Source organism: Cyprinodon tularosa, unplaced genomic scaffold (genome assembly GCF_016077235.1).
Source record: "Cyprinodon tularosa strain WSP-4 unplaced genomic scaffold, ASM1607723v1 ctg464, whole genome shotgun sequence".
Lineage (NCBI taxonomy): Eukaryota > Metazoa > Chordata > Actinopteri > Cyprinodontiformes > Cyprinodontidae > Cyprinodon > Cyprinodon tularosa.
The window spans coordinates 144,102-156,762 of record NW_024039190.1 but is presented as its reverse complement, the minus strand read 5'-3'; the positions used below and the strand labels follow the sequence as shown (position 1 = coordinate 156,762).

General features: G+C 37.5%; 1 protein-coding gene across 5 annotated transcripts in view; it reads left to right on the top strand.

The window, feature by feature from the left end:
* map7d1a (MAP7 domain containing 1a) overlaps positions 1 to 12,661 on the top strand; it is a 55,190-nt gene that overhangs the window by 18,614 nt on the left and 23,915 nt on the right. For 3 of the 5 annotated variants that reach the window (XR_005282158.1, XM_038301246.1, XM_038301248.1), the window contains exons 2-4: positions 7 to 204; positions 6,494 to 6,562; positions 7,106 to 7,126. Coding sequence is in view for 4 of the 5 variants with exons in the window: in XM_038301246.1 (XP_038157174.1) it covers positions 7 to 204; positions 6,494 to 6,562; positions 7,106 to 7,126 (288 nt within the window). In the remaining variant the exon portion in view is untranslated. The remainder of the gene's footprint in view (positions 1 to 6; positions 205 to 6,493; positions 6,563 to 7,105; positions 7,127 to 12,661) is intronic. The other 2 variants (XM_038301247.1, XM_038301249.1) reach the window with 1 other exon arrangement.

The window sequence follows — 12,661 nt, the reverse complement described above, 5'->3', positions numbered from 1 at the left end:
AACCAGCTCCGGGCTCGGCCCTAAAAACAACCTTGTTGAGGCCTGACCCAGAAGGAGAAAGCAGCCCCCTGAAGATGGACGGCACCCAGCAGATGGAGGCTCCGGTTAAAAAGGAAACGGATAAAAGACCGACGACCCCAGTGAAACCAGGCCTCTCTCGATCACCATGCTCTCCGGCATCACCTGTACACAGGTCAAAAAGAGGTAACAAACTGAGGCTGCCCTCCTTCTCTTTCTATTCGGTATCTTTTTGAGCAAATCTGCCTAAGAATCTGACATTCTTTTCAGTGGTGCGTCAAAGTTTTCACCTGCTTTGTTTTTTCTCCCTCTGTGCAAAGTCATGCTGTTTTTTTCTGTTCCCTTTTAACCAGAACTTTTCAGTCTTTGAATTCCATCATAGTCAAAGATCTGTCAAAATATTAAGGCAGAACCCTTTCTTTTTTTTTTAAAGTTAAAACTGTTTTCCATTTTTCCTTGAACCAGCATCAGCAGATTTGTTCATGCGTAAAATAAGAGTATCCTGCAGCCATCCCAGATGAACACGTAAAGGCACTGGGGGCGTACGACTTTTTAATCTTAGATACGATTTTTATTCCATGTCATACTGACTGCCTATAGAGAGGCTCTGACTGTGCAGGGTGTGCAGATCTGGGCAGCTTTTTTGTTCTTTTTCTCGCTTCTGTCTCTGTGCTATAGAAAAATTAAAACAATTTCCGAAGTTTGACTTGGACAGATTATGAAAAGTTATTGAAACCAGAACAGAGAGAATTTTTATAGGCCTATATTAAAAATATAATGGGAACTATGTTAAAAGAAAAGGAAAATGCAGCACTAAAGGCTGTGGGACGGTTTATATGCTTACGGGTCAGTGAAAGATGGTTCTCAGAGAGAGATCTGTGAAGTCTGTCAGAGTTTTTGTTTCTTTTTTTTTTCATAAAGAGGGAAGAGTGAAGCCATGCTTACTTGCTCTGTCTGCCCCTTGTTATTTTTATTCATCTGTTTTCTGTCCTCCTGAAGCTCTTTTTTTCAGTGAGATTAATAAACTGCTCTTTCTGTCCCTCGTTTTGTTTTCCAAGGCTTAAAGAGAATCCCTACTTTATACATTTTCTGTCTTATCATGGTTAAAGTATTCTTTATTCAATGTCTCATTGATTGTTTTTGCACAAGTCTGTCCTGCCTGCTAAATATGCTCTGCGCGACTTCAAACGTGAAGTCGCGCAACCCCCTAAAGTGGATGAGTTTTACTTTGTAGCTCCGCTCTTCTTGTCAGACCTTCAGAAATTGCTACTGAATTGCTGCGTAGTGCGACTAAAATAGACCTGGGGTCTATCTCAGTCGGACCTATCCAAGCCCACTAGCATAAAATCGTGTCTGGTGTGAGCATCCCAATTGACTTTCAATGAGCGCCAAGCAGTATGACCTGTTTCAACACGATTTTCTGATTCGGTGTGTTCTTGTTTTAAGGTGCATCCACCGTCCCTTCCTCCATTTGCTGGAGGAAGTAATTTTCTTTGATTTGTCCAGAAAAAAAGTTTTTGGTATCATAATGATGGAGGACCAAAAGGAACTATCACACCCCCTTTTTTCAATCTATCTCTGCTTCTAAGTCTGGACATTGTGATGGTGCAGAAATGCGCATGGGTGATGATAATCCAGCACTACAGCCTTCTGGAAAAAATAACTGCAAAAAATAAAACAAAAATTAAGTTGCATAAGGGTTGTAAATGGCTAAATCTCTTACACAACCCAAAACAAAGGTGTGTATGTTTGTACGGTCACACAAAGAAATATTGTATATATTTTTTTCAATTCCATGAGGTTCTTTGCTGAGTTGCAGTATTTGTATGGACATGAACTCTCACTGAGAATACTGTTTCCTTTTTTTTTTTGAGATGTTTTCTTTTACTGTATTATGTAAAACAGAGCAGAACTTGAGTCGCATAAAGTTTACCATGATCACAGAAAGAAATAGGAGGAAATAACAAAGACACATTTCGATTAAACTGTAAACAGGAAATGTCAAATGTTTCCAAACATTCTAATATAAAATTAAACAGTATTAAAATGTTTAAAATAATCAAAAGTTTTCAAGGCTTTTGCGGTTCTTGCTGACCATTTCTAGGAGTGTAATTCTTACTTTGAATACAATAATTCAGTGAATTTTGGATACATTTGAATAGATTGAATTTATGAATACAGATTTGGATACAGTAACTAGCAGATTAAAGACATGAAAATAAGGTTCGAGTTTATTATGAGTAAGCTGTAGTTAAGGTTTACTTTAAAGATGTTTGTAGAGAAACACCATAATAAATCAACAGTTGTTTCCTTACAGCCTTTACCAAAATGACAGTTTATATTATCATCACCTTTAAGGTGCTGAAGTTTGTGGTTAGATGGAAATAACCTATTAGGCTTTTTTTTTCATGTCAGCAGTTAAGAAATGTGGATTCACTTTTAATTTTTTCCTCCAGTCCCTTATATACCAATTTGCATAAGGAAATAGAAAACTAGCTGGATAGAATACTCAACGATACATTTTGAAGAAGGCAAAAAATAACACAGAAAAATACAGACCTAGGGCTGAAACAATTAATCGGATTAATTGTGATTAATCCGTTATTGAAATAATCTAATATCAACTAATCAAGTAATCAATTAATCATTAACTGGAGTATAGAGACTAAAACATGCCTTTAACTGACAGAGCGCCCCACTTAGAGCAGTAATATATCAAAATTGTAAAAAAAATAAATAAATAAATATTTTGCATTTTAGATAAAAAAAAAATATATAATTTTAGGTTCATCAACATACTCTATCCAGAACTCCTTAATTGGAAAAGTTTTAGTTTCACCTTGTGTGATTGTGTAAAAACCCTTCTTTAAGGAACCTTTTCCTTTCCGATTATTAATTAAAAGAATAATCAACAGATTTATCGATTAGCTAAATAATCGTTAGTTGTAGCTCTAGACCAACAACAGAATCCAGAATCTAACTTTATAAAATTCATCTAAACTCAGCAGAAGTTGAGGAAAGCCTTGATAAAGTCCCACCAGGCTTAAAGATACATTACTGTAGCAGCAAAGAAACACTGAGAATGTGGGTGTGTCTGAGCACCTCACTGTGAAGTTATTTACTTACAGAGTGAAGGACTGGACTGGCGCTGTATCTGGAAACAGGTCATTGTTTTAAGTTAAAGGCAGAGGTATTGGCTTGGACTCAAGGCAGTGTTATGATAACAGTGCACTCTGCTGGAGTCCCAAGCAGTCTGACTCTTTAAGCAGTGGCCAGAGGCTTTCAGACCAAAGACACAATCCAATAAACCGGCTGCATCTTCTTTTCAAGTGGTGGAACAAAGTTGAATACGTAACATTATCAGAGGATCAAGTAGCTCAACATTTTTAAGGCTAATGATGTTGGTAAAGAAAATATTCCTAATATGATTAAATATCCTGTGTTAGAAAGTGAATGGAGCCAATCTATAATCATGTGGGATAAGGAGTCCTATTTCAGGCAGTAAGGTCAGGAAGGCAGCTCATCTGACCTGGCAGCTGCTCTGCAGTTGTTTCTTCTTGAATTCAAACTCATAAGAAGACATTTCCGGCTTTATGGAGTGTAAGCCTTTCTGTCTCCTTGTTAATATTTTACTCTAACTTTATTTTTCCCTCCTTATCCACCAAAATGCAGCTTTTTAGGGCTTTAAGAATCAGAGTTACACTGTTTGATTTATTGCTGAATTCACTCATTTACTTGTAATCTTTTAATGCAATCAAATCATTTAAGGACAGGCTTGTTTTAAAATGATCAAATCTAAGACTTGTTATTTACCAGATTCCAGAATCACACTGTTGCCTTCCTTTTAACCCATTTCAACTTTTCCCATTTGTGTAAATCCATTTCTTACGAGGGGACGACCTTGCACTATTTGGCAGTGAGAACTATTTGTGACCTGATAATTACTTAAATAAAAGAATGAAGCTCCTGGTTTCTCTGACAACTGCTGCTCACCATTTCTTTTTCTATATTTTATTTCATGTGGAGCATTTTTTTTTGGAAGCGTATATGTATATAATTTAAACCTGTATCCTACACTAAGTCGTATTTAATAATCTGGTCTGTTTTTGCCTCTGAGGCACCGTGCTCTGCGAGTTCTAAATGGAGCCACTTCGCTAGAACCAAGGCTGTGCTCATGGTCTTTCCATCTTTCTATAAATATCAAAGTGGGTCAGCAGTTGTTTCTCTGAGAGGCTGCAGAGCAGATAGCTTCTGTGTTTAATGATTCAAGCTGCACCCTGTTGGAGGACTTCCTGTCTCTATGACGCTGAATATCTGGACTGTGTAGACGAAGGGAGATGATGCAGCATTGAGAATTGAACCAGGAGAAGATGGCCATTTGAATGACCTCAATGAGTTTTCAAATAGGCGACCTATATTTTTTACATGGGAGATTTAATGATAAAAGGAGAGATTTTAGAATGAACTTCTGATTCTGACTATGACAATGCAAAGTCTAAATGTTCTTCTGTCTCTTCATCTGTCTCTGTCGGGCCTCCGATTTGTTTGACTTCCCATCAAAGTCGTTTTCCATCTGTTTGTCCATTTTTCCCGCATCCAAATATCGCTTCTTCCATCTGTCTGTCCCTCCATTCATTAGCTTATCCTTCAATGCACATGTTTCGTTTGTCCATCTGTTTGTTTTCTTCCATATATTTTTCTTCACTCTTTCTTCCTTACATTCTTTAGTTTTTAGTCATTTCATATTGAAAGCCTGACTTCTGTAGAAACATCTGTAAATCCATGGGAAATATCAGCATACCTTCTTAAAAACTATTTTTGTAGTATTGAAACAAGTGTGTTTTTTTCCTCCAATTGTCTTTAAACTTAATGTTAGTTTGTGGTTTGAATCTCTTTCAGTGGTTCAGCATTTTTTATTATTTCTCCCTGTTGTCTACAGCTGAGTGCTTTTTGAGGTGTATGCGAAGAATACATGAGGTCTGAGTGCTCTCCTTCAGGCGCTGCGTATTCAATTCAAACATCTACACACATCTAGGTGATATAAATCTGCTGTCCCTGCCTCCTGCTGCAGCTCTTCTAGAGAAGAGGCGGCCTTCCCTGCACCACACTTTCTAAAGATGTTTTCCTTTTGTCAAGAAAGATGATAGTAAATCATTACCTTCAGAGTTTATAGTATTTTGCCTGTTTTCTGCTTGCATTTTCTTGTAGACATGAAACCCTGACCTTGTTAGTTCAGATGCAGTTAAAAGTGTGTCTGTTGTTATTGCACTGGTCAGTCAATTTGTATTTTCAACTTATGAGAAATGATTGTGGTAATGTTCTTCTAGATGCTCTGTGGTTGGCTTGTTAATTTTGGCTATTAGAGGAGTTTCTTATGCTTCAGCTGTTTGCTGGATATTTTCTGTTGGGAGTATTCAAATGTGTTTGTTTTTTATTTTAAGTATTATATAATTTTGAAGTTGAAGTAAAAGTAAGCATTCCGCTATTGTTTTACAAAATGAAACCTGAGGTGTAGTGTGTATTCTGATAGGAAGACTTCTGAAGGCTTCCTATCAGTAAACAAAGTCCCTCCTGGGCGACATTTAGTTTAATATAAATACAGCTGTTCTATGAAGGCCTCTGAAGTTTGTTGGAGAATGTTAATGAAAAAACAGCATCAGAGAGACCAAGAAACATCGCAGGGATAAAGGTGTGGAAGTGCTTCTATATAGAAGTCTTAGAATATTATTAAAACACCCAAAGTTATAGAAATATCCCAGAGCCATGTTTAATCCATCATGTAAATATTGGCATCATGGCAGAGCAACAAACCTACCAAGACCTGGCTGCTACCTTAGATTGACAGACAGGAACAAGGATTTAATCAAAGGATCCAACCTGTAAGGAAGAGAAGGAAGAAGGTCAAATATTCATAACAAGTCATCACTGCATGCACCCCAATCCATGTCCTTGGTACTGCAATTAGGGATTTCCTGGTCGGATATTGATATCAGCTAAAAGACTAGACTCCAGAATATATTGGCCCGTTTCTAAAATCTCGAATATAAGAACACTGAACTTCTCTCAAGCTTTTCTATTCAGCAGCGCTTGTTTCCTTCAAACAGAGCCCAAGTGATCTCTACAAATGCTGTGTGCCAAATTTGTCAGGCACATATTTCCCATCACTGAAGACTTGTAGCTGCAATTATAACGAAAGCAAAAGGTGGTTCTATAGCTTAATTTAAAGGGTGGGGCAATTGCAAGCCACACTTTTAAAGGAAAAAGAAAAGAAAAGCTATTTGTTGTTTTTCTTTCTCTTCACCATGACGCATGGCTTTATGTTGGTCTGATATCCCCTAAAATATCTTGAGTCCTGATAGAACAAAATGAATCACTGTTAATGGGAATGAATCTAGTTGTAAGACATTGTTTATAAAAAGATTAAAACAGATCGTTGATCACTGCATTTTTTTCCTTTATTTCGTTCTCATCTCAGATGTCCCAAAGTCAGAGGAGAGACAGAAGCTTGCTAAAGAACGCAGAGAGGAGAAGGCCAAGTATCTAGGTAAGTGGAAGCAATGTGTGACAGCATTATACGATTAGAGCTCCCCCTTGTGTTGGGGTGGAATATGTAGCTTTTTTTCTGTACTGGATAGCTGCAATTGACATGCACGTTTCACAGACGACTGGAGCAAAAAAGAGCAGGTTTGGTCTCTGAAGAAACGATAAAGAGTAACATAGTTATCATCTAAGCAGGCATTTTATAAGCATGAGTCTATTTTCTGCATGTTTCTGCAAGCAGCGTTTGCTAACATGTTGCTGAACTTCTCACCTGACTGTCTGTGTCACAACCTAAGTTATAATGAAATGGTCCAAACATTAATATGCATGATGGGGGTAAAAAATAACACTGCATTTAAAACACACAAATGCTCATTTTTAATTCGAACTTGAAGTTTAATAGTATGGTGGTCTGACACAGCCCCACTGTTTTAATTTAGCTAGAATTTGTAATGTTTGGCTGAAACCACCTGGCTCCACTCTGGCCCTGCACTGCTTTGCATGATTGACAGCTGCTCCTGTCTTTTCTCATTCTTTCCTCCTACAGAAGAGCTCAGCAAGTTGCAAGGTAAGCCACTCACCTGTGTTAATGTGGTGGTGGTGATGGCCTCTTTCATTTCGAATCATTCAGTTCATTCTGAAAGTCTTCACTTGTGATTCTTCGCTGTATAAACTAGAGTTGGGTAATCCACCAAGAAATATCATTGAAACAAGGGCTGCACCATAAGAAACACTAAATGGAAATTTTGAGAATTATTATCACCGTCCATCGTTCACAAACATCAGGTGTGGAAATAAAAGAATATTTATTACAAACTCTTCCTTATGGGTGTTATCAGCTTTCTTTGTGAATCAATATATTGTGCAGCTCTATTAACCCTCTATGGCATTCTGTTGCCCTCAGGCAACAAACCACTATTTTGGCCCACACACCGCCCCTTTAAATTTTTTTAAGTAAAACATCACATTAAAAGTCTGATGATATGTCTGTGACCAATGAAATTTGAGCTAGGCGTGGCTTTGACCTTTGTCTTGGAGTGAAACAATCCTTTTTTGGACCGCAGCAGACTTGGACACACCCCTAGCAGAAGGTAAGATAAATTTAACTTTTTTACATGTTTAAATTTAAATAATTTTGTATAAATAATATCTGTGATGTGCATGAATAAGTAAAAAAGCATATTTGATTGAGTAAAGACACCTTTTGTCTTCATTTATATACTAAAATGGCAGTTTTTCATTCGTTGCCTCAGGGCAACATTGTGCAGTTAGACCACTTTTGTGTGAACTATAACATGCTCATGGATGGAGATGTGTAGGTATGTGTAGTTATCAACATAATAAAATTTTTTCTGTACTATCTACTATTAATCACAGAAAATGGATGCACAAAGATTTTATGGGCGTAAGGAACATGATCAAGTGGTTAGGCTCATTCCTTCTGACAGTGAGGACAGTGAGCTTGAGGAGAGTGACAGTGAGGAAGAGTGGACTCCAAAATCAGGTTTGAGGGAGAGTTGGGAGATCATGGTTCAGTCAGTAGAGTAACATACTGTATGGAATGAGCATGTATGTGCGTTTGTACATCAGTGAGTAAAGAGAGGTATATATGACCTATTCTAATTTTATGCTTACTGGTTTCTTTTGAAAACAGATGACCTGCCTGATGACAATGAGTCTGTGGATGAAGAGGAAAATGAAGATGATGAAGTATTACAGGAAGCTGTTCCACGCTTACCCCGTTGGAGAACACCCCACAGTGCCAATATCACTGACTACCCAGAATGGCAGGCCAGTCTTCCAAAATCAGATCATATCAATTCCCCCTACAAATACTTCAAGATGTTTTTTTCTGAAGACATTCTGGAACTAGTTGTAGAGCAGTCAAATGTATATGCCATTCAGTGTGACACCAACAAGCCCCTTAACCTCGCTAAAAAAGAACTGGAACAATTTATGGGTACAGCAGTATACATGTCATTGTTTGGATTACCAGGCACCCGCATGTTTTGGAACAAAGCCACCCGAGTGTCCCAGGTAGCTGACACCATGGGACTAAACAGATGGGAGTTCATTAAAAAATCCCTGCACTTCAACAACAATGAGGTGAGACAACAAGAAAATATTGATCCACTCCACAAAATCCGACCACTGGTCACTCATCTTACCTCAAAGCTGCAGACAATACCAATGAGTGAGAAGTTGGCTGTAGACGAGCAGATGGTCCCATTCAAGGGAAGAAATACACTCAAGCAATACCTGCCAGCTAAGCCAAAGAAATGGGGCTACAAGATATTCATCTTGGCTGGCTCTGATGGTGTCACCGACGTTTATAGGTGGGATGCCAAGCAGAAAAAAATCATCAAAGTTCCCTGTCCTGCTGTGGTGAGAGAGTACAATAAAAATATGGGTGGAGTGGATCTGCTGGACTCCCTCATTGCACTGTACCGCAACAAAATCAGGTCGAAAAAGTGGTACCATCGGCTGATGTTCCACTTTATCGACATGACCATCGTGACTGCCTGGCTGCTCTACAAGAGAGACTGCAGCAGCACTGGGATGAGAAAACAGGAACAGATGAGGCTTTATACATTCAAGTCGTATATTGCAGAAAGCTTGTGCAAAAGTGGCAAGAATCTGGAGCGCAAGAGAGGTCGTCCCAGTTCCACAATTGCTGGGGAGTACGAAGAGAAGAGGAGAAGAGGACCCACTACACCTATCCCAGTCCCTGATGTGCGTCTGGATGCCACAGCCCACTGGATGGTCATGGATGAAAAGAAAGGGAGATGCAAGGTACCAAGATGCACAGGTACACCTAAAGCCAAGTGCCAAAAATGTGACGCCCACCTTTGTTTCACATCCACCAGCAACTGCTTCATGAGGTTCCATACAGAATAATACAAACTGTACTTTGTAAAAAAGAGAAACACAGAGCCATTCAGTACCCCACAGGAACATGTATTTAGAAACATAAACACACTGCAGCTAATCTCTAATGCACTAATTAATAAACCATTTGTGGCCGTTTGTTGAAAGGAAACTTGTTGAAATTGAAATAAAACTTGAAATAAAACTTCTTCTAATGTATTTATTGCTTGTTTGTTCATCATTCCACTTAAAGAAAACCTTGGCGTTTTAGTACCCTTATAGCATATTGTTGCCCTGAGACAACAAACCAAAATCTGGTGGGGGGGGGCAGGGTGGAGCACATTTTCTGATTGATATTTTATAAAGACCCCCTCAAGCTCCCAAAACTAGGGTGAAATATTTTTTTCCTCATAAAATAAAAATTCATGCCATAGAGGGTTAATCACAAAAAAGAAAAGTAAACTAAGAACATGTAACACACATTATCTCTAATGTTTTGTTTTTTTCAATGCTTATAAACATGTCAGTTTATATTTATTCTGAAAGCGGCACAGAACAAAAAATTTTAAATAAAAAGGGATATTTTGGTGATCTTGCCCAGCTCTAGGGCTATTTCTTCCATTTTTATCTTTTTTTTTTTTTTTTTGCATTTCTTCCATTGATATCTATTTTTGTCATGCTTTGTTTTCCCATATCAAATCCAACTAAATGTTAGCCTCTGTTCTCTAAAAACATTCTCCTCATCAAGCATTCAGCCACATGATCCTTTAACCATTCTCCTTAATGTACATGAATGCATTTGATGTGGTGCCCAGAGGCTGACAGATAACCTGTCCTTTGTGTGAACTTTGGTCATATTCCTGCTCCAATTATAGAAGATGGAACCAATGAAACCACTGATTACAGTCTTCCTTGACAAATTAGAGGTTTTTTGGGGACACTGTGAAATTATATTCAATCGTGATATTGTCACCAAATTAGACGGAACATATAATTAAATTTTTGGAAAAAGATATGCATTTAGAGTAGATATCTTTAGTTCGACCGCTTGCAGCAAATGTGCAAACAAAATCATAACGCTTTGTGTAGATTTCCTCATTTTACTTGGCAGTAATGTGTTGTCTGTTGTCTAATCCGAGTGTTTGAATGCTGTAAGATGTGTTTGACACAGTTGATGCTGTGGATCCGTCTAATTGGGAGATCACAGGCGCATGCCAGATGGTATGGGTCTTATCTAATTCACTGTCAGACTGGGAGAACAGAAGACCCTTCAGACAAAGCCTGTGTTTACAATGTCGGCTTAAACAGAGGTTTTGGTTCCTCTGCACAAATGATGCTTTTTCTAGAAACAAACAAGGAAATGTTTCTTAAGTTTACTTGGATACAAAGAGAAATAAAAAAATACTTGAAAGAATAACACATCTTCAAAAAAATTCAAAGTTATTAAAGTCAAATTTCATAACCTTTTAAAAAAAAAAAGACGCGCTTAAATGTATTGATAAAATAATATCTGGCGTTTTAAGGGAAGCTGCTGTAAGCAATGTTTTAAATCCTATTATAGGAATCAATGACTTCTATACATTACATATGAACATTATAAAGAAACCATTACGCTTATCAGAGCTAATGAAAAATAGCATCTTTATGTTTTATTCTTTATCCTGCTAATCATTTTATTTATGCAGTAAGTTTGCTTATGTAGACCTTCTATATGGATCCATGACTACTTTAGCTCTCTGTTTTTAAGGCTTATTGAGTTGTCTGAAATTTCTCCCCCTAAAACCATTGATGGGATAAACACACTTACTCTGCATCATGCTGGTCGATTTATTAGGTCATATTAGGCTATGTCTTGAGATTATCTGCAGCGTTTGCATTGGCGTTTCCTCCATTTGCTGTTTTTTTGTTTGATTTGTTAATTTTATTTTATCTTTTTTTGTTTAAATTGAGACTTGTGTAAACAGAGGAACAAAAAGAAATATCGGCTTCAATATATCTGCACATTGGCAGCACATATTGGGGATCGGTTAAACTGATGCCAAAATAATCAGTATCAGCCTTAAATCAACCTGTACAGGTTGATCTCTGTGATGAATTGGCACAGATGGAAAGTTGTTTATTATAATCTGAGGTATAACTAGATGTGATTCTTAAATTTAACACTAAAATTTACTCATCTTCTCAAATAAAACTTAAACCACCGCAGTCCAATACCACACAACTCCCACTTTACCAATCTATCATCAGATATGCAATTATCAGATGTGTTAAGCAGCTGAGATCTATTGAAGTAGAAAGTATTGACATTTTTCATGTTTTTACTGATGTCATCTTAAATACCTTGCAGTCTTTGGGAAAATGTAAATCTTTCATGTCTGATGATAAAGCTTGTCTCTGGCTTTTTAACGACCTTACTGTTATCTAAATCAATCTGGATTTCTGTCTATAGACGGTCCAGGATCCATGAGCTGCACTTTCAGATTTGGGCATCTGTTTAAAATTTAAAGCACTGGAATGTGAGTGGCTGAATATCAATAGCTCTTAGCTATTAGACTAACTTTAGGTGTATGGATAAAGGCATCTGCTATTTCACAGCTCATCTCTTATTACAACAGGACCTTTAGTTCTGTAACAAGAGGAAAAGTTTTAAAATGAAATTTAAACCAAAATCCACAGCAAAATTCTTCTAACCAGATTTACATGTGAATCAATTGCAACTAAAGTTTTCAAATTAAACCTTTAAGCACCTGTTTTGTTTAGTGTGAGCTTGACCCTGGGTTAATGTCTGAAACTATGATCGATTTGAGAATTTCATTACTATTTTGGGATTAATTAAGAGCAATTCTTGCCAATTTTGTCCTGCATGTTTTTTTTTAAAAGAAGAACCAATTTCTCTTATATCAAGCTGCACAAACAGATCTGCACTGCAGCATTCATTGGCTTTGCTGCACAGTGTTGGCAAGCAGGGCCTGGGTAGTTGGCTTTTTGTTCCATCTTCCCATGAAAGACAAACTGCGTGCCTTACAATAAATTTTAAAGCCCCTAGCCTCCAACATTTCTGCAGTTATCCATCACAGTCTTCTGAGAAAAAAACACAAGGAGTTGCTTGATGTCAGAGGAATAAGCATCAACCGATTCTTCGTGGAGGTTTTCTTTAGTGGTTTAAGAGAAAATGCTGATCTCTTTACTCTGGAAATGAGGCGTCTTACTGCCCTTTATAAAATGCTGAGTAACA